The sequence below is a fragment of the Bactrocera oleae genome, chromosome 6, assembly GCF_042242935.1.
Source record: "Bactrocera oleae isolate idBacOlea1 chromosome 6, idBacOlea1, whole genome shotgun sequence".
Lineage (NCBI taxonomy): Eukaryota > Metazoa > Arthropoda > Insecta > Diptera > Tephritidae > Bactrocera > Bactrocera oleae.
Genome location: NC_091540.1, coordinates 30,554,721 through 30,580,998, shown reverse-complemented (window position 1 = coordinate 30,580,998; position 26,278 = coordinate 30,554,721). Strand labels below are relative to the sequence as shown.

The 26,278-nt window shown below is 35.5% G+C and overlaps 2 protein-coding genes and 3 long non-coding RNA genes across 6 annotated transcripts; 2 read left to right on the top strand and 3 right to left on the bottom strand.

Annotated features, from left to right (window-relative positions):
• Positions 1-8,512: 8,512 nt before the first annotated feature.
• On the bottom strand, positions 8,513-9,675 carry LOC138857679 (uncharacterized). Its single transcript, XR_011396873.1, has 3 exons — positions 9,585-9,675; positions 8,713-9,523; positions 8,513-8,651 (listed from the first exon to the last, which is right to left on the bottom strand). It is a non-coding gene; the product is annotated as an uncharacterized lncRNA (long non-coding RNA).
• On the top strand, positions 9,250-9,823 carry LOC106621887 (uncharacterized). The gene is made up of 3 exons (XR_001330933.3): positions 9,250-9,338; positions 9,397-9,552; positions 9,615-9,823. It is a non-coding gene; the product is annotated as an uncharacterized lncRNA (long non-coding RNA).
• Positions 9,824-10,373: 550 nt separating this feature from the next.
• LOC118680844 (uncharacterized) lies at positions 10,374-12,792 on the bottom strand. The gene is made up of 3 exons (XR_004976435.2): positions 11,031-12,792; positions 10,859-10,974; positions 10,374-10,782 (listed from the first exon to the last, which is right to left on the bottom strand). It is a non-coding gene; the product is annotated as an uncharacterized lncRNA (long non-coding RNA).
• A 4,358-nt stretch (positions 12,793-17,150) lies between these two features.
• Grx1 (Glutaredoxin 1) lies at positions 17,151-19,489 on the top strand. Its single transcript, XM_014240906.3, has 3 exons — positions 17,151-17,318; positions 17,382-17,486; positions 19,232-19,489. Exons 1-3 carry the CDS (start codon positions 17,166-17,168, stop codon positions 19,325-19,327), a joined length of 354 nt encoding a protein of 117 aa, XP_014096381.3. The 5' UTR covers positions 17,151-17,165; the 3' UTR covers positions 19,328-19,489.
• Positions 19,427-24,559, bottom strand: Uggt (UDP-glucose-glycoprotein glucosyltransferase). 2 transcript variants are annotated; one of them, XM_014240905.3, is made up of 3 exons: positions 24,422-24,559; positions 24,030-24,362; positions 19,427-23,966 (listed from the first exon to the last, which is right to left on the bottom strand). In XM_014240905.3, exons 2-3 carry the CDS (start codon positions 24,280-24,282, stop codon positions 19,561-19,563), a joined length of 4,659 nt encoding a protein of 1,552 aa, XP_014096380.2. In that variant the 5' UTR covers positions 24,283-24,362; positions 24,422-24,559; the 3' UTR covers positions 19,427-19,560. The 2 variants fall into 2 exon arrangements, with proteins under 2 accessions (XP_014096380.2, XP_014096379.2); XM_014240904.3 differs by having other exon boundaries at positions 24,030-24,517.
• Between the last annotated feature and the right edge of the window lie 1,719 nt (positions 24,560-26,278).

Here is a 26,278-nt window from a genome sequence, read left to right as displayed (position 1 = left end):
ATCGCCACTGTATATAATAATACTTTAAACACTATATAACTAATACACTAAAATTAGTTTGAATAAAGCACTTTGCTGGTAAAGAAATCTAGTGTAACTGAAACTACAAACACAGTGTACTGATATTTATTATACTCTTGCAACATATTGCTACAGAGTATAATAGTTTTGTGATGGTATATTTTTGTTCACACAGCTTACGTACTTTTGTATACCTATATATTACTTAGATATTCACTAATATAAAATACATAATATTTAGTTATATTTATTTTTTAGAAATTAGTAGTTTATTTGTATTGAAATTAAGTACTCGGAAAACCCTTCCGTAAATTGCATTTGTCTAACACTTTTAAAACAGTACCTATTTTGAAGGGTCTGCCCATGAAGGCTAAATTAACAATAACTTACATAAAATTAAGTATGGTATACACATATATAGAGCAGGTATGTAGATTTTCTTCTTTCTGTCTTAATATCTAAACCTTTCATGAGCTGCCAACGGCGCTGGGTAAAAATGTAATTTTCTTGAGTTTACAGTTCACCTCATGACCTTTATATTAAAATGTGACGTAAAACTGAAATAATAGACAGTATCATTTAAACCGATGGGGTCGCAGTTTATCTATAACCACATAAAAAGGGTCTTTAGCCCTTTTGATACTACACTAATAATATTTATTTCATGCGATTTTTTCTACAAAGTTATTTTTGCTCTATAAAAAATCCAGCACTCTAAGAAACTTTTTTACATTGTTGTCTTTTATATTTTGCAATAAGTTCAACATGATGGCTGAAAAAATATACCTATCCACTGATTATCACCATATATTAGAAGAAATATATGTATATAGAAATCTGTATCTATCTCGATTAGTTTTAGGTGATACAAACAACCGTTTGGTCAACAAAACTATACTCTGTTGCAATATGTTGCGAAAGTATATTAATCTTGCGAAAGAATTCAACATTCATTATTCGATTATTATTTGGTATCTTATTAACTTCTGTTATTGATCATAGATTTATTTAGAGTCAATATAATTTTTTTCTCCGAAATGTTAACTTTAATAAAGAGAAGCTATTTAACTCAAACATAATATATGTGATATAAACTGAACCAAAGGGGTTAGATTTAATATGTGGGGTATATGACTTTTCTATTGTACCAAAAGAGCGGAAATCAGTATTTTAGGGTTATAAGATTTAAACAAAGGTCTCGACCAATTTCATTCATATGCAGCGATATACCACGTTATTTTTAAGAAAAAATGTCCATTTAAATTCATTACATTATCAAATTAACGAAAAAAATTATACCATAAGTAGTATATGTGAGCTGGAAAATTCGTGGACCGATTTCGCCAAACGGAAGTTTTAATTTTTTACATAAAATATGTTAGAGATAGATTCAAAGGCCAGGGAATTCCTTCAAATCTTATATTAAAAAAATTTTGAGAAAGTATTAAACATGTATTATTAAATGAAATAGTGATTTAATTACAAACAAATTTGGTATCTTCTTGACTTATATAAAAGGCCATAAACTTAGTCTCAGTTTCATTGCTTGAAGTGAGATATACATAAGTATGAATGTGATATTAAATCTGCCAAAGTGGCTATTTTATATTATAAGCTTACGTGGCAAACGTCTACCACAGAATCGGAATTCATTATATGAAGGTGTGAGGTTTAGACCAAGGTATAGTATATTTCATTCTAATTCAGCGTCAAACCACATAATATTTACGAAATTTGAATTTTGATCAACCGGAACGGTTTAAAGTCAGGTGGAAAGACGGAAATCATATATATATCCATCACTAATCATATGGAGTAAAGTTAGACGAATGTTCGATAATCCTGATATTAGTTACATGGGGGCTAGGTAAAATTTTCACACGATTTCATCCAATTTAGACACAAAGAGATACCTTGTTATGAACAAAACACGCTCTCTCATTTTCATTGAGATAACTCACATACTGGCCGATTTACGCGGTATAAAGTCACCCGGAAGTTCAAAAATCTTTATAATAGGTATATGAAGGCTATAGGAAGTATTGATCCGATTCAACCTATTTTTTACACAAAAACATATCATTATTCAGAATTTTATTATATGAATTTCAATTATATACCTTATACATTGACCGATATTTTCGGTAAAAAATCAACTATAGGCACTGGGGTCCACATATTCAGTACCTAGGGGCTTGAACAGTTTAGAGAATTTTTGATCACAAGGTGGCATACTTTAAACGCATTATTAACGCAAAGTTTTACCCCGATACAATCATTGTTGCTTGATTTGCATACTGGAAAGTGAAAGAATCAAATGGAATTTAAAATGGTGTTATATATAAAGTAGGCGTGGTTGTTGTCCGATTTCGGCCATTTTCGCACTATAATATAGAAATATGAGAAGAATGTTATGTACCGAATTTAGTTGAAATCGGTTAGGCAGATCCAAAGATATGGGGTTTCACCTAAAAAGTGGGCGGTGCCACGCCCACTGAACGCGGTTCCTATAAAGTCATCTCATACCATCCTAGAGATAAAATTTAATGTCTCTGACTTACTTTTAGTATTTTTTAACAGTACCGTTATATGGGGAGTGGGGAGGGGTGTCACCCGATTTCACCCATTTTCACACTGTAGGTAGAGGAGCTAAAAACATTTGCTTCCAGTGGAGTTTGTTATTATACCTTTAGCGGCTTAGAAGATATGCAGATTAAACCTATTAGGAGCGAGACCACACACACTTTAAAAAAAAATTTTAACTACAGATGCCCCTCCTTATTGTGATCCTGTGTACCTAATAACAGTCTTGTATCTTATTGCGGAGCTTAGTTATGGCAATTTATTTGTTTGTGATTAATGGCGGTTTGTGGGCGTGGCAGTGGTCCGATTACGCCTATCTGCAATACCAACCGTCTTACGGTACCAAGAAACATGTATACCAAGTTTCATAAAGATATTTCAATTTTTACTCCAGTTACAGCTTGCACGGATGGACGGACGGATTTCAACTCGTCTCTTCATCCTGATCATTTATACCTATATGTATAACTCTACATCTAACTCGATTAGTTTTAGGTGATACAAACAACCGTTAGGTGAACAAAACTATTATGCTCTGTAGCAACAAGTTGCGAGAGTATAATAAGCAAATAAAGCCTTGACACGCTTCCCTGTTTAATGCGGAGGTATCTATTTTTTAAGTAGGAAGCAAATATTTTGCAATATTGTTTGGTTAACATGCATTTTAATTTGAGCAGCAGACCCGAACGCCAAACGTTGTGAGCTTGAGACACGTCCAAGAACGCCGCCGAACAAACATTCTTTTTATCCATTTCACTTGTCGACTATTCTAAATATTCTCTATTGCGTCGCCAATATTTTGACCTAAACAAAAAATGTTATAATAATTATTTAAATAAAGTAAAAAAAATTATTTTAAGTAATCCATAATCGTTTTATGATTTCGTCAACTCCAAACGCAGGATTTCCAAATTTCCGTCCACGATGAAATACAAATCTATCATTTCAAGTGACAATGATATTATATCCAATATGTTTGCAGAATTTTTCAAGTCAAGCCAAATATATTTACTTGCCTTTGACAAGGATTTTTAATTCCTCTCTTAAACGCGGTATATTTCTTTCAATATGGAAACAGTCATTTATAATTCATCATCACTGACCATATAATCTTTTCGATCTCTCCGTTAATTTCCTCATCTCAGCATGGATTTCGTAAAGGGAATTCGACTATAACAAACTTGCTTAAATTTGTAAACCATGTATCATTAGGTTTTAGAGAACATAAGCATACGGATGTTATATACACAGACTTTAGCAAAGCTTTCGATAAAGTAAATCTCTCGATTCTCATACATAAACTTGATCTGCTGGGCTTTCAGCCAAGATTCCTTCAATGGGTATCTTCCTATCTTTATAATAGAACACAACGAGTAATATATGAGGATACACCTTCAGATACAATTAATGTTTCTTCAGGTGTTCCGCAAGATAGTCATCTTGGCCCGATTCAATTATTGTTGTTTATTAACGATCAGTAATAGAATTCTCAAAAATTTTATTATACGCTGACGACGTAAAGCTTTATAAATCATACACTTCAACTGAAGAAAGGTGTCTGTTGCAAACAGACTTAAACAATTTGGTTGCATGGTGTGATAGAAATGATTTGCCATTGAATCTCAATAAATGTAAGATGATGTGCTTTTCCCGTAGATCTGTGCACCACTCTTCTTATGTAATAAAACCCCATATTCTAGAGCAAGTTTTTAACTATGTTGATTTGGGAGTTAATATGGACCCTAAGCTTAATTTCAGTCTTCATATTGATACCATGGTCTTGAAAGCAAAAGCTGTCCTCAGTTTTGTTAAACGTTGGTCCAAAGAATTTAGAGATCCGTATATTACAGTTTATACAACTTTGGTTAGACCTATATTGGAATATGGCTCTGTTGTATGGAACCCTAGCTACCAAATCCATTCTGACAAGTTAGAATCTGTTCAAAAACAATTTTTATTTTTCGCCTTAGCGCATTTCCGATGGGATAGGGTAAGTCTACCTCCAAACACTAGTCGTTTAAAACTTATTAATCTACCTACACTTTCTAGTCGTAGGGAAATGCTTGGCATAATATTCTTAGTGAAACTTTTGAATGGAACTGTTTGCAGTTCTTTTCTCCTGTCTGAAATTAAATTTAATATCCCGATTCGGTTTTCGAGGCAGTTTAGACCTTTACTGTTAAAATCCTATAGATCAAATTTTGAACTAAACGAGCCATTCCGCCGTATATGTCATGATTTTAATTCTCATTCCACCACATTTGACTTATCTGACTCACTTTTCAAAATTAAAAAGAATTTATTGTTTTCTCTTAATAAATGAAAATATAACAATTTATTATATTGTAACTATAAATCTTAGCTGTTGAAATTTTTCTTTCTGTAGCTGAGCAGTTTTAGTAATCAACACTTAAAAAGTCTCTTGCCTTTTCTGACTCGGCTAATTCCGCACGGATGCGGTTTGCGCACCCCGCATCGGTTGGGCGGGAGGAGGGTAATCGTTGGATTATTATTATATTATATTTTCAACGAAATTAACAATTCGGCGCACCTGATCAATTGTTGAATGGTCACGAAAGCCAAATTGATGTGCTAATAGCGTAAATGTGGTCCTCAAATGATTTCCTAATAATTGGTTTAGTTTTATGGGTGCGACATGTTGTATTTCTTTATTCATATTTCTTACAGCTTTCCAGAGAGAATACTCAGTGGATTTATCAGCTGTAAGTTTAGCCAGATAAGTTGTAAATGAATAATATTTAAACTGTTTAATTTGTGTCCTTAGTTGCGCGGTATTTTATTTATTAAGCTCAGTTTTGAGAGCAGAAAACCTAGTTTTGCTGCCATCTCCGTCGAAGTTTACGCTTCTTATGGATACTTTCTAAAATATATTTTGGGTATTATTTTTGTGAAATATTCAACTTCACCCTCCAAGTCAGTACTTGTCGATAGTGTTTAAGCTTTGAGTCGACTTTAGTCAGTATACTCTTAAATTTATACCAATTAATATGTTTATTACATAACGTAGGTGTGTCAGCCGAAATTATTGGCTTTTCATACAGGGTTAGTAAGGCTGGTGAGTGGTCAGAGCTTAGGTCTGAGCAATCTTTAATAGTTAAGTTGATTTTGGGTAGTTTATTGACTATAAAGAAGTCAAGAAGGTCTTGCCTACGATCTGTAGACCAATAAGTGGGTCCTGTAGAAACAATGTTGCATACAACTGCTTATATACCTTTGAGAAGTTCTCGGCCTTTGGTTTTAGTTAAGATCCTCAATGAGTCTTGCATTAAAGTCGCCATCCATGATGTACCTTCCGTCATATTTTTTTTATTTTATTATACGTATCAAGATTTTTGTATTATGTCTAAACGGACTTTACAGAGCAGTAAGAAATAATGGACATTTTAACTGGTTTGTACATTTTAACTGAAATTGTTGTAGCTTGAATTTCTTCCGTTTTGATCGGATCTTCCTCGCAGTGTTCAATATTGCTTTTGATTAATATCTCGCTCCCTCCTCGTGCTGAGTTTGCTGGGTGTAGAGTGTGATATCTCTCTATTATATATAAAAGTTTTCTGCTGCTGTCGAGAATCAACTAACAAGAGCGAGCTAGCTCGCGCTCGGCGGGGGGCGGACGTAGGCGAGCGAGCGAAGCGAGCGTCCCGGAGCGCAGCGGAGGGCGCCTAGTAATTCATAATTTTTTAATTTTAAAAATGAATGGTTCGTAAAATGCGTTACGGACAACAGACATATGTATATCAATACTTCTGTCGTGTAAATTAAATTTTACTTTTGGAATGACTATTGGCGTTCTATTGCACTATTCTCAAAGAGTTATTGTTCATCAGTAAATTGTAGATGGTACCCAAGAGACTTAAATAGTTTCTCTTGCTCATTTAGTTTAATCAAAATTTGGGATAACGGACTACTTTTTTAATGTATTTGTATGATCTTGGTTAGCCATTTGCGCAAATGTAACTTCACCAGTGTTCACAACGGGTTTGTTCGTCAGAGCATTGGCATTCTCCTCAACTAAGTTAACATTCTTTTTATCTCTTTTGCAACGGCACTGTGGAATTAATTTAGATGCTTTTATAGGCTCAACTTTGATGGGTGTGAACTGGTGAATTTTCCTAATGTTTTCGGTAGTATCGAATACTAATATAAATATGTCTAGCGGTTCCTTAATCTTCCATTTAAGTTGATTAATTGCATTTAAGACATTAAAGCCTCGTAGCTAAGCCAAGGTATATTTTCATTTGACAAGAATTTTGTTATTATGCGATAGTCATTTGCATCGAAAAAGCTAAGTTTGTAGGCGCCGTTACTCAAAAGCTTGATTAAAAAGCTGTTTTTTGTCAGAGCTGTAATATTAAAATGTAAGTAATTAAAATCTTTTACATCGTTTATTATAATAGGAGGTGAACGTTGGATTTTAGTATCATTGTTGGCCGTCTGCTTTCTATTTTTATTTTTCAAAGGGCTATTAATAGTTGGGAAAATATCAGCTTTCATGTTTTTTGAAGAGCGCTTCTTTTTGAGTATCCACTAAGTTTCTTAAGCTAGTTCATCTTCATCAGTTTCATATAGTTGATCAACATTCATACTAGAGTGGTTTGCTTCAATACTCACGTTTTTGCTTTTACTTGTTTTAAGTTCTTCGTTTTCATTTTTAATGCTATGTTATCTCTGTGTAGCTTCAATTGTTATAAGCCTTTTGTTTATAAGTGAGTTAGCTGAGACTGTTTCTCGGCGTCACGTCATAAATAGATTTAGCCATTTTTATTTTCTAGTGCTTTCTCTACTGGGTATTAGCAACCTGTCGTTTGGTCGATAATGCAGTTTGAAGTAGAAGTTTTTATTTCACCAATGTGTCACAGTTGGCAATTGTTAGAACCCAACAGCTGATTGGATATATGTATCAGAAACTGTTTACGAACGTGTTTAGTACGGCTGTCTCTACCAGAAACAACTTTTTTTTTTTCTTTTATATTTTGTGAATTCACAAATGAAAAATTTCATTATGTAAACAGATTCCATGAACTACTTTCGTTACGATTATATCTGCTTGTTAAATACGCGATTCTTGCAATCTTTTTTGCCGGATTTCGGGCACTTGAGAACTAATATCACCTCCATAATCCTTGTTTTATGTTCCGCAAATTAGAACACTAGCAAAACACGTCCGTACTTGTAAGCTGTTGTAGAATGTTGTGTTGTGTTGCAGAAACTATAAAACACTGTATTTATTCCTTTTATATAATTAAAAGAAAGATATCATTAAGTATAGAAAGGACAATTAAAGTAGCTCGAAATAAATATACAGAAAGTTATCTTTAAAATAAGAAGATCATTAAAATATCAGAAATTTGATTTTTGCATAAAAGATGAAAACTACACTTTTTTTTAACAGTTTGAAAGAGATTCTTATGATATCCTCAGATATAATTATCGGACGCAGAAACAAAGTTCCTCAAAAGATTCGTTTAAATTTTCATAAAATGATATAATTATTTACATGACAGTCATCTGACCGGTCATATGACAGTCACAGCTGAAAAAATTTGTCAGCGCGCAGAACAAAGTTTCTATCATTTTCTTAAGAGCCTTGTGCAAAAACTGGTGTAAAGAATCGTATGTGTGCGAGTTTGTATCTCTATTTAACACATGGGTATTCGGAATTGATTGACTATTGTATATATCTATACTGCTCACTCTCATGCCTTTTTCTGAGTCATTGCTGACTACAAATCCATCAAAGCTGAAAGTTGTCAGTTATGACTGAAACGCTATCATAGCTGCAATTTATCAGTTATGACTATAAATCTATTACAAATGAAAAATTCTTTTGCGCAGTATGTAATACAATTTTTATCTCTTTAATAAATTCAAAACTTTTAATGAAAATTAGTTATAACAATAATAACAAAAATATAATTAAATAATAAATTATGAAAAGAATCTTTCACTTAATTCCATGCTTACTCCCCTCAACAGCACTGCGGTTCGTGTTCCCAGTTTATGAATATTTTGGAATTTAAAGAGGCCTAAATAAGAATTAAAATTAACTGAGAATATAATTTTATTTAAAACTTAATAATAATTTACGTATATTATATATGAAAACTCCTTTGTTATTTATTTCCTTTTTTGCCACAAAAATAGTTATTGCACAGGAGCATGCAACACTTTCGGTTTATCGCACGGAATAACAGCTACATAGCTATTTCACAACTTCTATGGAAATGTATGCTGTCTCCTTTCGACGTATACAGAATTTGGTTTTGGAAAAATTGTAAACATTGACAGTCATTTTACAGTACTGACATAATAAATTTGAGTGTATTGGTGAACCCATCAGCAGTTTCTTGTAGGGGTGTCGAACTTGTTTGAAGCTTCAGTAGCTGAGCCAACTTAGTTTTACCTTTTTCCTGTTACACATTTCTATTGTCACATATATTTTGAATATACGCAAAATAATTTTAAGTTTCATCAACTGGTATTCACTTTTTGTGAGCAATGGAATCAAAAGAGAGCTGGGGGACTATTCTGTAATGCGATTAGAAAATTGTTTGTGTTCACTATAATGCGACTTTCGCATACAAATTTTCGGTTTTCGCATTTCTTTTTTCTCCTATCGCATTCGGGGTACTCTGTAATTTGAATTAGCTGTCAAACGGATGCGATATTCGCATATTTCTTGCTAAACTCCGCAGGCTGACGCATAAAAAAGTGTTAGTTTAAAACGAAAAATACATTAATTTAATTAATGATTTGTTATGATAATTATAGGGATAATAAACAAGGCAAGCAAACAAACCAGAAGCGATTCGAAATATTGGTGGATTTAATGAGAAGTCACACACATTTATCCAAAGGGCTTTTCGAGACGGCGGACGCTAAGAGCACTTCCATTAATCTATGCAAAAATTTACTTTCGACGTAAAGGTACTGGTCCACATTTTTTTTTACAAATATACTTATAGCTTTCATTTAAAACGCACTTAAAGGCAAAAATGCGTCGTAATAAGTACAGCATTTCCGGAACTGGTGGTGGTCCCTCGAATTACTGCTCATTGACGGATTTGGAACAACAAGTGTGCGATTTTTTGTCCATGAATATCAAATACTTTAAGTTTCTGCGTTCAACAAACAGCATCGAGTGTATCGACTGGATTTCAAATTAGGCTTGTTAGTAAAAAAAGCTGTAAATGAAAAAGAGAGAAATGAGCTGCCTTATTGCTCATATGTAAGTACTCCACGTAGGAAGCGATTACTTTTGGAAAAACAAGTGGATAATCAAATGGCATACCAAGAAAATTCAGCCGAAGTATTAAAAGAAATAATTTACAATTTAAAAAATATATTTAAAAATATGAAAAAAGTAAAAAAATTTAAAAAATAAACTGAAGTTGACAATGGAGAAATTTCTCCACAAACAAAAAAATGGACAGTGAAAAATTAAATTAAGTGTTAGTTTATTAGAAATAAATAAAAGAAACATTAAATTTGGAATTCGGGATGTGTTATAAATTTAAAATAATGTAAAGTATGTACGAAACATTCTTTTAGCTATTTTTTTAATCATTACCTACTGAAAGTATTAGTTTTATGTGAAAGATAAATAATAGTATTAATGATGCGTTTATTTTTTAAAGACTGTATTACCTGAATTTTTTTGTGCTTAGATACATATGTACTTATGTATAAAAATATGATTAATGTATAAAAATATAATTAAAAATTACTGAAGTTATTTTATTTTAATAAATAATTTATAAAAATATATTATTTTTCGCTACACGGAATATCTAATACTGATAAAATAATTTTTTATTTGATTTCTAATTCTTTTAGCAGTCTTTACAAGATATATTTTTTCATAGTTGTCCGTATCAACTGTTACAGTTTCTGCTGGTACAATAACAATCTCGGAAGGTTGCTCCACATTATATAAAATACAAATGTTGTGAAGAACACAGCATGCGTTCACTATTTTTACCACTTTAGCTAGTTATTCTACCACTTAGCTTTCCTGCAGCTAACAGACATCGAAACCGTTTCTTTAATACGTCAAACACTCGTTTTATTATCGATCTTCCTTTCAAAAATTTTTGGTTTGAAAAATAAGTCGTCAGAGTTGTCCGCTGAATTTCTATAAGATAATTCTATATACTCCTATTGTAATAAAGAACAAAAATTGTTATTAAAAAAACGCATACATATCTATATTTCACAAGTATAAAGGGCTTACCAAGGATTCATTTTTAAATATTCCCGTTCTTTTGAAAGATTGCAAACGTGTAAATCATGGGATGCACCTCTAAATCTCCTATAAACAGCCCTAATTATTATTCGATGACCGCAAACCTTAATAGAAAGTACAAGATATAAAAAAAACCGTATTAAATTAAACTTCGTCTTACCACCAAAGCGTTTATGCTATGCTTTAACTTCCGGTTGAAAAAGAAATATTCGTCCATTTACGGTCTAATTATTTGGATGTGTGTGCCATCTACTGCACCAATTATTTCTGGAATACCACACATTTGGTAGAAGTTCAGTTAGCATCAACCTTTTCTTCGGTTGTCATTTGAAATTATATGTGTTTTGATCATAAAACATTTTCATTCGCGTTGCAAACTTCTATAATGCAACTTGAAATAGTTTGTTGTGCCAGTCCTAAATGTAAATCTTGCCCAATTAAATGTTGATAACTGCCTTGTGCAAAAAACTTTAAGGTGGCTGCAAGTTTTAAAATTTGAGCTACGCCGGTAGATCTACGAGGGACTTTTAATTTATCATCTTAGGCATCTTGTATTATACGTACATAAATGCGTCTTTACTGAAAAAAACAAGTAAAATCGTTAAGATCCTCCAGAGCCTTGAGGTTTTGAGATTGTGTAATTACTAGAAGAAAACTGGCTAAGGTCCTCAGAGTGAGCCGAAAAAGCATCCGAAACATTATTAATAAAAATTTGAGAATAAAGGCTTATAAAAAAACCAATTAATGGTCTAACGGAACGACATAAGCAAATGAAAAGGGAAAGAAATGATTGGCTCCTTCGGGGGCCCGCAAATTGTGAGATTGTGTTTTCAAAAATTAACTCAAAATATTATTTGGAGGAAGTGCTTGTTGGAAACTTCTTTGCTCATGTATTCAGTCTGTTTGACAATAATCCATTCTGCTTTCAACAAGATTCTGCCCCGGCTCATGAAGCAAGAATTGTTCAGCGGTGGTGCAAAGACAATATGCCCTGTTTCATTTAAGCCGATGAATGCCCTTCTTCTTCTCTGGATTTGGATCTTTTGGAGTTTTGTATATGGGATATATCCCTAGAGAAAAAATAAAACTGGACCAGAAATTGGGACGAAATTCAAGAAGAAGTTGAGAGTGCCGCCTGTACTCGTGATCTGGAGAATCTCCTCTATCCAACCATACCCCTCTTAACCCTGAAATCGTGGGATGCTAAACTTAAGTTTTCCCCATAATTTTTGCGTGATCATCATGGTGGATTTCCTTAGGCTAATAATTTTTCAATTTTGAAATATCATTAACAAAGAGACTATGGGAACTGCAATCATTTCAGATTAGTGAAGTGAAAGGAATAACAAAATCATAAGAAGTCGCGATAAATTTCCAAAATCAACTAGACAACGAATTCGTAGTTGCCAGAATGTTCTAGTAGCGAAATTTTGTTAAAGATCTACTATATAAGGGGTATGCGATGATGTAGCAGACAAAGTACTAGTTAGAGTGTTGCGGTGTAAAGGGCAATTGTAGTAAAGCGTTAAGTTGTTTGGATTAGAAATAAAGATCACTGTATAGCGATTAAATTGGGACCTTTATTTAACAATCTCGCGATCGAACTCAAGAACGTGTTACAAGGTAGACGATTTATCGAGCAATCCATTACAATATGTTTATATCTTTTTAGGCGGATTTTCGTCACAATTGACAGATTTTATTTTTATTTTAAATTACAACTAGAGAACGTTTATCATAGAGAAGGTTCAATTACCTCAAACCTGGTAAGATTCTAGTAGTGGATTTCACCACAGCTAGCTCGGAAAGAATTATGCTCAGAAACTTGCTTTGATATTACAGCTGCCTGTTAGCCTTTTGACTTATATTTAAATACGCTTATATGCAATCATATTTTTTTATATGAATATCATTTTGCGAATTTGAATGCATGCAAAACTGATAAGACTAAATAAATTATGGAATTTCAAAATAATATTTATAGTCAATTTGTGCATTTAATAATTAGTATTATAGTTTTTACATAATATACATTCCTAATAAATATTTTGTATTATAATTGTTACTAATAGAGATTAATTTTATTACAACATACATATATGTACATATGTACATTTTTTATCATATTAATCTTATATAGTTATATATAGCAATTAAGCTATAAGCAAGGAGGTGTAAACACGAATATCGAGCAATAAGTGTTTAGTTTTTGGAATTAGAAATAAAGATAATGCTATACACATTGAATTGGGACTTTTATTTAACAATTTAGTGATCGAACTCAAGAGTTGAAAGAGTCAAGATGTTGAAATTTATGTTTCGAATATTTCTTCTATAAATTGTAGTTTACGCAACAAAACATAAAACATTGGCGTTTGTTGTTGTTGTTGTAACGGTTACCTAGTCCCCGTTTGCGTGATAAATTCCAGATTCGTTGTCGTCGAGGTCATCTAACGGGAGGCCCAGGAAACGAGCTGTTTCGACAGGGTCGAACCATAGGGAGAAGGGTGTTAGATGAGTGGGGTTTGTTGGGCATGCAAAGAGGTGGTTAGTGTCATGCGGAGACTCATTGCACGCAGGACATGTGTTTGGTATGTCGGACGATATTCTGGATAAGTAGGAGTTTAACCTGCTACAGTATCCAGAACGAAGTTGCGCGAGGGTCACTCTGGTTTCGCGAGGCAACTGGAGCTCGACGCCTGCTATGGGTGTTGGTTTGACTCGTAATACGCCATTCACTGAGAGGGAGTCGGTGAAGGTGTTGATGGCTCCACTGTGAATGGCGGTCAGTGCCTGTCTGAAGTTCGTAGCGTCTGAAGTCCGGTCGGCGTATTGTCTAATGTCGTCGACGTAATCAAGGAAAGACCTCTTGATGTTCCTAGGAGGCGGCTCCGCTACAAGCAGGCGACTATAGGGGTGGTTTCTACGAAAACACCCCAGCAGAAACTGCTTGGAGACGAGTTCGTTGTGTTCCTTAACCGGAAGCATACGGGCCGTGATAGTCCGGAGTGCAGTGTTCTGACAGGTCTGAAGCTTCTTCTTCTGCGTGTCACTGCATCCAGGCGACCATATTGGGGCTGCATAATTTAGGACCGGCTGGCCGATTGCCTTGTATGTTGCCAACAACGTTTTTTTGTCTTTTCCCCAAGAGCTGCCGGCAAGCGACTTGAGGATTTTGTTGCGGCTCTGTACTTTGGCAGTTATCGCGGTCGTGTGAAGAGTGAAAGAGCACAGACTGTCCAATGTGACGCCTAAAATTTTAGGGTTATTTACTGTCGGAATGTTCGACTGAAATGTTCAGGTCCAGTCTGTACTCCTTCGTCCAATTTGTGAATATGGTCGCTGTGGATTTAGTGGGGAGAGTGTTAGGCTCCTTGCAAAGAAGAAGCGAGAAAGATCGGAGAGGTAGCTGTTTACTTTTGAGGGAGCGTTGATTGTTCTAGGTCCTTAAGTAGCGTTGTGTGATTGACTGTGTCAAAAGCTTTTGACAAGTCCAACGCTACGAGGATCGTCCTCTCGCAGGGTGGCTTCTGGTCCAGGCCATGTATTATCTGGGCGTTTATGACGCTAAGTGCTGTGGTGGTACTGTGCACTTTTCGGAAGCCATGCTGATGATCTGCTAGGCTCAGGTGGTGAGTGAATGACGGGAGTAACAAGGCCTCAAGTGTCTTCACTACTGGGGAAAGGACAGTTATCGAGCGATAAGACTCCCCTTTGTTGGCGGGTTTCCCAGGTTTCAGTAGTGGGACCACTCTTCCGACTTTCCACACATCGGGTATTTGAAGAGTGGATATCGACAAGTTGAGGACCCTGGTGAGATAGTTTACTTCCGTTGGGCCTAGGTGTTTTAGCATCAGCATGCTTATACCGTCAGAGCCGATGGATTTAGACGATTTCGCCTTTTTGATGACACTCTGAACCTCCCCATCGGTGAAAGTAAATGGTGCGCAGTCTTTTGGCATTTTGCGCAGCTGTCGGGTAACACATCGTTTGGCCTTGTCGGTCAGTGTAAACTGCCGGCTAAAATAGCTCGCGCACTTCTTCGGGTCCGAGGAGGCATGCCCATCGAATTGAATTTCAACTCGGTCGTCATGTCTCCTCGGGTTAGACAAGGCATTTACAGTATTCGAAAGCTTACTCACACCGGTGAGAGATTACAGAACTTCAGGTGCTCCACCCATTTTGTCCGCTTATGTTGGTTTACCATTCGCCGAATCTCCAAATTGAGATCCCTTATTCGGGGATCACAGGGATCGGCATGGCGTAATGTGTCGCGCTCGTTTGCTAGTACAGCTGCTTCGGCTGGGAAATTTGGGCGGAGTTCCGCGATTCTGCCAGCTGGTATGAAGTGAGCGGTAGCAGCAGCGATCACCTTGCGGAATTGACTCTCGCCAACGATGACGTCCGTAGGATTGGGTAGTGCGTTGAAGGTGCTCTCAGTAAATTCTGTGAAGCCGACCCAGTTAGCTTTGTTAAAGTTAATGAAGGTGCGGTTGTCCACAGAAATAAAGTCGGGAGGTTTCTCGATCGAGATAATTATGGACAGATGGTCTGATGCGAGGGTTAGCATAGGTCGCCAGGTTATGCTATATATTTATCTACCACCGCTAGCGATGGTAATATCGGGAGAGCTATTACAGGTGCCCATAATTCTGGTGGGAGCTTCGTCATTTATTGTGCAGAATGTCGAATGGTCAATCTGTTCCGCCAGCTCCGTCCCCCTATGATCATTTGACAGACAGAAATGCCAAAAATCATGATGCGCGTTAAAGTCGCCTAGCACCAAACGGTTTTCACCACGAAGTAGCGCATCTATGTTCGGGTGATATCCTGTTCGACATCGCCTGACCGGACAGCTATACCCTGACATTCTAGGGTAGTGTCCCTGCGGTCGATGTCAACATCGATTAGACTATATTGCACGGTGTTGTGCAATAGGAAGGCTAGGCCTCCACCATTATTTCGCTCGCGATCCTTACGTAAAACGTTGAAACCTGCACAACTCAGAAGATCTGAACGGCTGTTTAGCTTGGTTTCTTGGACCGCAGCTATCGTTACGCGATCCCGGCTCATGAATGCAACTATCTCCTCGATCTTACTCTGGAGTCCGTTGCAGTTGAATTGTAGGAGTTGCGTTTGTCGCGGGTGTCCAGTCGTGATCCTAGGGGTGAATGGGGTGCGTGTTGGTGGTGGTTGTTGCAGGTGTACTATCCGCATGGGCGGTTGTCGCACTGTGGTGTTGATTGGCGACGTCACTGTATGTGATTGCGGGGACAGACTCCTACAGCATTGGGCAACATACGACGCACTCCACTCTCGTGTGGTGCGCAGACCGGAACACGACAGAAAGTGATACCAGCCAGTACAAGAATTGCACTTGACTGATGTGACAGTCCGGCGATTTACGGTCTGACACACGGAACAGACTGTGCGAGGAACCAGGAGTTGCTGGGTGGTTCTCGCACGAGGATTGGAGCTGGATAAAGGTTGGGGGGGGAGGTTGGTCAGACTGGGAGTCATGCTGTCTGTGTGAGCTCCTTAGGGCCGTGGAGATCCTATCTTGGCCACTCGACTGGAGCGGCAGCGCAGTGCGCAAACATGGTGCAGGTTGCACAGCCGTTGAGGCAGATGTCGCATTATTGCGTTGACAGCATGGGGCCACGTAACTCGTGGTCCACTCCCTATGTGTCTTAAGGCCTGAACAGGTCTTAAGATGGCTCCATCCATTGCATGTATTGCACCTAACCGAGGCGGAGTTTGGATGGAGCCTTTTAGCGCAAACGCAGCAGTAGAATTCCTCGGGGCCCGGGTTGGACTCGATGCCAGCACGGATCAGGAGGATACGGAGCAACCCTGCTGCTAGGCGTTGCTCCAATGACGACAAACTAAATCTAGAACTTACCAATCCAAACAGGGTTAGATCGCCGAAATAACAGCCCTTGGTCGGATAAAATCCCTGTCAATTCCGGTATCGCAGAACCGGCTGTTGTGGGAATTGTGGGCGTTTCATCTTTATTGGCATCCTGCGACCGAAGCTATGCATGTACATGTACCTCTTCAAAATGTGTGTGCAAATGAAAACAGCTCTGTCAAACCACCAAAATGACAGTTCATTGCTATCAATGTATGGCATGAAATATATTAAGACAACAATTGCTAAACATTGGCAATGGCAGTCTTCATTCGCCATATTGCTAGCAATTTAGATTTTCAGCAACTTTTAATTGCCTGTCGAGATGCGCCGTTAAACACTTCAAAATTCCGAGAAATTTACGTGGATGTAAACAGCTCATGTATGGGTTCAATCATTTCAGCTTTACCAAGAAAATCACCTATTAATGTGAATATGACCAGTCCTCAAGCAGATATGGTTCGCGATATAATCGGGAGCAATAAGGTTGTAATATTTTCTAAGAGCTATTGTCCTTATTGTACAATGGCCAAAGAGGTTAGTAAAACTTAAATATGTCATCTTTATTAGCGATTAATACACATCTTTAAATAAATGTAGCAATTTCGCAAACTTTCTATAGCCGCACATGTTGTTGAACTAGATAGTCGTAATGATGCTGAAGAAATTCAGAACATCCTTGAAGAGATTACAGGCTGTAGAACCGTAAGTTCGTTTTCCATAAATTATCATTTATATGAATAACTATTTATCCTTCGAGTTCTAAGAGTATAGAAATAAGTTGATACTATATAAAAATTATATCTTGAATGCAAGTTATCTAAGGTCACCACTATAGGCAACTCTTCCAGTTATGGGAAACAAGGGATGTAGTTGTATACAATAAACATAAAAGGTATGACTACTAGTTTGTACTGTAACTATATCAAACCTGTCCCATTTTCCGAGCCTAAGAAATTTTTGTTTTGTTTAAATTAATTAAAAATTACATATGAATATACCTACATAAGTATATTAAAAAAGGGAAAACTTTGATAAATCTATAGTTTAAATTCCTCAACGAAGAAGGCCTCGAAAATTCAATTTTTTTTTTTAATTTTCTTATTTTCACGCGAAGATTACAAATTTGTGAGCGGAAAGTCGATTTTTTTAACTTTAGTAAAGCATCCCCCAAATTGGAGATAAAACCAATATGGACGGATAGAGGATGTTAAGAATAAGATGCTAAGATTAAGAATATATATACATATACAGATTTAAAATTTTCGAGATATTGACACTTAATGTCGGAAAGTTCACATATTAAAGTATGTAATTTTCTATGTATTATGAATTTTACGTTTATATTATTCAATATTATATTCACATATTTTTACACATTTATTTAATCATAAGTAGTGCACAAATAGTTTTAAATTGTAATTAATGTTTTCTTAACTTTTACTTATTTACACAATAACAAAACGGTTGAATGCAAGCAAATAATAAGTGTTACCATATCCATATTTTTTCATATTCATAAAATAATAAAATGGTTGCATTCTAACAAATAATCAGTGTTACTTTTCCTCCATATTTTTTAAAAGAACCATAAGAATTAAAGAAAACAGATAATCCAAGACAGATTTACTTAGTTGTCAGAATTGCAAACTAATTCTGATTTTCAGTGGTGTCACAGAATCTGATTTTGGATTTTCGTCTTTTGTAACATTCGCGAAACCAATATTCGAATCATCTGCTTACTAATGTGACAAAACCTAGATTTATACAATGGACAAATCTTGCAAATAAATAAATTTAAAATACTGAATAAAGTATATTAAAGTTTACAATGAGTGCCGCAATTTTAGCTTTTATTTTATTAGATGAAGAAAGCAGCGAAAAGATTAAAAGAAACATTTTGTCCCAAGGGAAATCGTAAGCGAAATTTAGCTTGCATTGCTTATGGATTTATATCACATATCGACTGAATAAAAACGCATTTATTATGCTGATAAACATAATAATTTTAGCATTTTTTTGTTCTATTATGTTTTTCCCTATAGAAATAAAGATAAGTCAACTTGTAAGAATTTAAATTCAAATATCTGGTAAACCACTAGTCAGCGGCAACTATCGGCTATCAGCGGCTTTCTTAATCTGAAGAACTCTATCGGGGAATGCTATTTTAAATCGTAGCAATGATAAGTAAAATACTGGCAACCACAGTCTAATTAAACTAGGCAAATATTTATGTTATATATATTTTTTTTTGAATTAGACGCGAAGTTCTGAAATATGTATTAACACAAAGTTTTTAAGTTTTCTTTCATTTATAATAAGAATTTGATCAGAAATAGTTACAGCTATTCCATGATTTCATAATATTTTTAGCCAATGCGTTTATAAGTATTTGTTACATAATTTTTGCTATAAACAAATAAAAGATATAGCTTTATTTTTGTTTTCAGGTGCCAAGGTGCTTTATTAATGGAAAGTTTATAGGAGGCGGCACAGATGTAAAAAAAATGTACGAGCAGGGAACTCTTCAGAAGTTCTTTACTTAATAGTGGCGATTGCAAATACATAAAATCGTTATCCTATTTTTTTTTTGAAATTAGGTAAAAAAATGTATAGTAAATTATAACTTGAACTAAATTCAACCATTGTTTTTATATTATTTATATTTAATTACTCTAATCAAAATAAACTTGTATAAAAAATTTAAACTGAACATTTATAATCAAAAGATGTGAATATTTATGAATACTACAATTACAGGACAGAGCGGGAATAAAAATTACAGTTCTTCGTGTTTCATGTTTCCGTCATCATGGTTTTCATTACTTGATAGTGGGATTTCGTTTGCCTGGGCGTAATGGTCAGTATTTTCATTATCCTCGATTTTAATCATTAAATTTTTTATTTCAATATCATAATCCTTCCATTCGGGTACTATACGTTGAGCTGCTGTCAATTTAGCTTCTTTGGTCCTTGGATTATTACATAAATCAATCACTTTTGCATTTTTAAAAGAGTTGTCGCTGCACCATGTTTGGCACCACAACCATTCATCCGGTAATGATTTGATGGCGACTTGATGTATCATGTTATTTGGTAAGTCCTGATCTAAATTTGCAAGACTATTTGGATCTTGGCTCAAAGCCTGATATTGACCACGTAATCGATCACCGGCTGCAATTTTGCGGAATCGTTTAAGGTCAACCACATACAAAGCCGAGATATGGTATCGTCTGCCCATAAGATGGCTACGCCAATAACCTTGCTTCCAAAACCGGAAACCTTCCATTTCTTTTCGAGAATCACAGAAGGGTGTGTATGCGTATGGTGCTCCTCCTAAATCCATATCATAAAGTTCTTTAATATCTGTGCGTACAATGGCATCTGCATCCACGAAAATTATCTTGCGAACGTTAAGGGGGAATAGAACATCCAGAAAAAGGATTTTATAACCCCAAATCGTGCGCTGCTTCTCTGTTTGTTGATGAAGCCACCGTGGCCACTTATATTGAACAAGTTCGTATTGAAAACCATACTCTTTCGCCATATGAGGAAGGAAATCAGTAAATTGTGGTGACAAGTAATTTTTCAGGAACCAGAACTTAACAGATGATGTCGTATGTTTTAACACAGATAACATCATAATGCGCAACAGGCGCTCATATAAATGACCGGAAGCAACAGAAAAAACATTGATTGTTTCAGAGTTCTCCACACCTTTTTTATCAGATGCTGGGGATGAAGATCCGCCTCCAAATGAACTAGCAATAGAGTTCCAAATACCTGATTTTGAATCATCTTCGTCGTCACCAAGCAAATCTGCATTCTGTTTACCAGATTTTTTTGTAACTCTTAGTTTTATCACGTGAGACCGCAGAGAATTAATCACGACTTTTGTTAATTGTTTTTGATGTATTGTATTGGGACCTTCTGCATGGCCAATATCATATATATCAGCAGATTTTCCTTCGCGTAGGCGCAGTTCCCAAACACCAGGATTAGCTTTAAGTTGGAAATAGCCAAGGTTAGCCATAACTATGGTATCAACAATAGCAGGAGATTTCTGTGTTCCGAGCGTGACTTGAAGACCACGAGGAGGCGCACCAGAATTCGAATCAAAACAATGACCTTCTAATAACAAATATTCCAATTCATATTCGCTATGGACAGGCCCACCAATTTCGCTTAATTTGATATTATCTAAGTCATATACAGAATGCACAGCCTCTACAAGCCAGTTTTCCGGCACCTGTATATTTTGAGTAAGCAATGAGTTAACAGGTAAGCCGGTGAACTTTGATATAGGACCCTCCGCTAACTTGCCGTTGGTTTGAAATTGGACCTCCGGTTCCACAACATACCGATAAAAGTTCTTTACAGGCATATCACTGTGTTGTCCAACAGGTGTTAAATATATATTCATTTCACAGTTGAGAATATTCCGCAATAAAATAAGAATTGGAGCGAGTTTCTGTGCACTTCTAGAAGCAGGATCAACAACAGCAGAAATATCAAAATGTGGCATCAGTGGCTGTTTGGGTATTAAAGAAACTACTGAATTATGTTTCTTAATATCATCAGGTATCTTAAAACGAGTTTTTGATTGTCTGGGCACAAGGCTGGCATATAACTTGAGCAAGGTATTACTGTTGATTTCAGTATCATCGGTAGTATCTGCCTCATTTTCGACACTTTGTTTTAGTATTTTTCGGATTTTATCAGCATATTGAAAAGCATTGAATCGATCAATCAGCTCAAAGTCTTCGATATTAAACTTTTCACCTGTTGACAATGGTCCGAATATCTTCCCATTTCCAACTACTAAACGGAGAGACTTCGGCAATCCGAAAATGCGTTGCACATAAACTCGCAACATTTTTATATGCAACTCAGTTGATGAAAGCATTTCGTTGACAACATTTGGAATTTCAATTATCGAGTTGGGATTATTGAGCCATTTTAAAACTAAGTCCGTAGCTTCGACGGAGGGAAGTGTTTGTGTAGCAGCCCATGCTAAGCGATTTAAATTATATTTATTTGAAATAGATGAACTCTCCACATTAGGCAAAAAGCCGATTCGTACACTACTTCCAAACTTAAGATAATTAAGTGCATTTTCTAACAGTTCGCGACCTTCCGGTTTTTCGATATCAGCAATAATCCAAATGGTTAAAAAGTTTAATTCGTAATTACCAATGCGTTCAGTAGCATGTTTAACCTCGAAATATTTTATATTGGACAATAAAGTAGCCGTCATATCGCGATTTGAAAGCTGAGCTAGATCTTGAACATTCGTCAAGTCCTTATATTCCTTTCCCGAAAAATCAAGGAATTTTGACGTATCTGTGCTGAGAATACGTTGATTTAAACGTGGCATAACATGATCTTGATTCATAAGATAATCTATAATTGAATCAGTGTCTGTTAGATCTCCTTTGTAAACCGCTTTCTGTAAACTACTGGTCTGTTGAATAATTTCCGAAAAAATCGCTTCTTCAAATTCACTATCCGAGGTTAATATACTTTGTTGCATAGGTACGCCATTCAATAACGCCTGAGGCGAATTGGCAAATCCTAAACGTTCAATAAATTCTTGAGACAATTGTTTCCCATAATCATAGTCCGAATCGTTGCCCAAAATATCATCAATTTTGCCCCCAGATAAATTACTAAACGTTTTTTTGAATTGACTACGAATATGTGTATGTCGCACCTTTTCTGTGGCATCTGCAGCTGCAAATACATCTGTTAAAAAACCTAAGGCTGACCGCCCTTCCTTATTTTGAGTTACATAATTGTATGCACATATAATTGAATTATAATCTTTAGCAGTATCTTTTTCAGCACTTCGGGTATCGAATATTAGACCAAGTCGTACTGGCGCTTGGTGAATGATAAAACTCTCGGCTAGTTTTATCAGATTTCTACTAGCAGGATTTAATGGATCGACTACCAAGACTAAGTTGAATATATTTTTACGTATGTTTCGTAACATTCCTGGGAAGGCCGGTCTTAGTAAATCCATTACGCTTGATGGCCAACGACGATACTGTGGGTCAGTCTCTATGTCATTTATCCACATTACTGCTGTGTCTCTGATATCGATGGCAAATTCTTTGTTTGATGCTCCAGAAAGATCCAAAGCGAGAAGTGCTGCTGCTAGTGGACCTCGTATATTGTTCTTATGTAAACTCTCGAGAACATGTACTTCAGAACGCATTGTTTCAACTATAGCGCCAAGATCCATTGTATCAGCATCAAAAAATAAACCATTAATGAATAGCGCACCATCGGGAGGAATGATATTTAAACTACGGCCAAACACTTCAATATTGTGTTTTATTTCAGCTCGCAAGGCATCAGTTACTTTATGATGAAGTAGTGTATGCGCTTGCATTGGAAAATTGTGTGCAATAAATTGCAGTACCTGCAAGGACTCATCACCTTGCACTTCAGTAATTGCACGTGTTGCTTGTAATCCCAAGTCTTGAAACTCCCAGGCTTTCAGTTGGGTAATTTCTTCATTACCCTTTAAAAGACTATAACGTAATTGGTCTAAAGAAGCGGACAAACTTGGAAATCTATTCTTCAGTATTTTGAAGTCGAAACCTTTTAATTCAGTTTCGTCATCTGCGCCATTCTTGAATGTGTCATCGTGTGACTTAGGCGCATCATCCTGATTTTTGTATTCAGTAGACTTAAGATGTAGCTCTACACCGTAGCCAGATAGTCGTACGGGATTATTATTAGTATTATTTACTAGGTAATGACGAACAACGTAACGTATATTTCCAGAACGGGCTTCTTTTGATAATATTTTGTGATAAGTAGAGAAACTGTTAGACCCAAAATCTCCATGCAGAATAAATGTTCGTGAATTATTTTCTGACCCTGGATAAACATGGTCAAAACTGTATGTAACAAGTTTTACCAAATCCTCTTTCTGAGAATTGAGATTTTCTCTTAACTTATCAATGCTACATATGACTTCAATATCAATTTGAACGAAAGTATCTTGATTACATTTAGATTTTGAATAAATATCATTCGATATTTGTAAATGTGTTTGTATACGAGGTGTCAAACTGTGCAACGACACTACAAGTTTAAGTAATGGCAATTGAAGTACATTAAGCCTATTACGCGCAATGTTAATCGCTGCCAAATATTGGTTCGACTCTGACGCTAAAAATATAGGGATAAAAAAAACATAACCAATTGCAAAATAAACTGTAAATAATATTTTACCATATTCTTTAATTGGTTTTTGTTGTGTCAAAACATCATTCACATAATCCCAAAATAAAGCCGGATTTTCATCTGCTAAATACTCTGCAATTTCCAAATACAAAGGTGTTTGATGCCATTTTGCATTAATAAGAGTTGTAACCGAATAACTTTGGGAATGAGAACTTGGAAGATCTGATGCGATATTCACTGTAACCGACGTAAAAATTATATATAAAAGGGCCAGCGTGCGGAAGACAACTTCTCCCAACATTTTCTCTTTGTACTTAAGACTTGTTGCACTTCATATTAAGTTGAAAAGCAAAGTTTGCGTTTACGAAACTGTAGATTGTACTAATAAAACGAAATGTTATTCTAAAATAATTCTATACATAATTATATATAAAGCTAACTTCAATATATTCACAAGAAATTAAAAACTGATGTGGCATTAAAAAGCCTTGCCACAATTAAGAAACTTCTTATAATTTTAACAAACGATGATTAGGGTTGTTCTTCGTTCAACTATTGTATCTGAAACTCCAGTGTATAAAACGTCTCTTACAACACGCTTACACATATGATACGAGAATCATCTTTGCTTCAAAATGAAAACTTAAACTCACATAGTTTTGATACTATGTTCATTTATTCTATTCACTTATCTCTCTGCCGTTGGAAATTAATAAAAATGATTTGAAATTTTAAAAATACCATTGTTTATATTGGCAGAGAAGTCGTCTTGTTTTTAATATTTTCCATATATTGGAAATAATTGACGCATTTTTTTACTTTGGAAGTCGATTGCCCGAAGAATTCAGTTGCATTTGTTTTATTTTATTTGTTTGTTTACATTTTTTCCCCTTTGTAGTGTCTAAATCAGCTGTGATAAAGTGATAAATTTCCCCTCTGACAAACAAATGGCGCTAAATCAAAGTTGCATAGGGAGATTTCGAGTTGATTATATTCAAATCTCCTCGCTGAAGAGATTAACAAATATAATTTTTGTATGGCGAGATTTTGCTCGTCCAGCAGAATAGTGAGATAATATACTCAACAACCTAAATCTTGTGATTAAGTGTCGGTCGGAACATGGTATAAGATTCTATTTTATGAAGCGCTTATTTTAGAGATTATATAAAAAGAACAGTCTATTTAATGATAAAAAGTTTGTTAAAATTTTTTAATATGAATGGTATTATAAGTAATTTTTGAAATAGCTGTAAATGAATATTTTAATTGAATGGCAGCATATGCTATCATTCCTCAAATATCAATAGTAACCTATCTGGAGAGTTTACTTAGAATTTACCAAATAAATGATATTAACGAATTATCTTTTATAACTCAAATGTTCCCTAAAATCCTTTTTTCTTAAATACATATCTGTACTCACGGCAAAAAACATTCCTGGAGTTACTTAGAGGAATGGTGCCGAGTTGACAGTCCTTGGCCTGATAAAAGTCCGGGTCCGTTCGGTTACTTAGACCCGACTGTCGAGGAAACGAAATCGTAACTCATGATCAGGGATGAGCAAAGTCATCGTAAAGGAGGAGAGAGACACTATCAACTAATAAGATGTAAACAAAGCCACAACTCTGAGGTGTCCATGAAAAAATGATAAGGGAAGTCTGGGGTTGAGTTTTTATTGGCATCCAAGATGGCCGTCTTTTGACCGGAAAATGGTTTCATTCTGTTATTTTCTTAAAATTGATTCAAAAATTGTACGAAAAATATGGTTATATGTAAAACTTTGATATTTCTTTAACTGTAGTAAATGAATAAATAGTCACTACTGAAAAATGTGAGGTGCTCCATGTCAGAAACTGGATCCAGAAGATGCATATTGAACGAAACTGAATATATTTTGATAATTTGCGAAATTGAATTTCGTAAGTAAGGGCTAAGTTCACGTGTAACCGAACATTTTATACTCTTGCAACTTGCAACGACCAAGGATTCATTAAAATTTTGACCAACCTAAACGGTTTTGAGTCAGGTGGTAAGTCGGAAATCAGTAATAGGATATATTGAGGCAGAGAAGGAGCCCGTAGGTAGGGTAGGATAGGTAGAGTGGCTGTCTAACGACGCACCTAGGCCTATAGGAGGCCCATTGTGATAGAAGCCCGTACTTTTCAAGAAATTAAGTGAATAGTTAAAAATTAGAATACTTTAATGTTTTCTACATTGAATTTAAAAGAAACACTTTTTACCTCGTACCTCACAGCGTTATCTGTGGAATGAAGAAAGATTCGCCGCAATGAGTGACA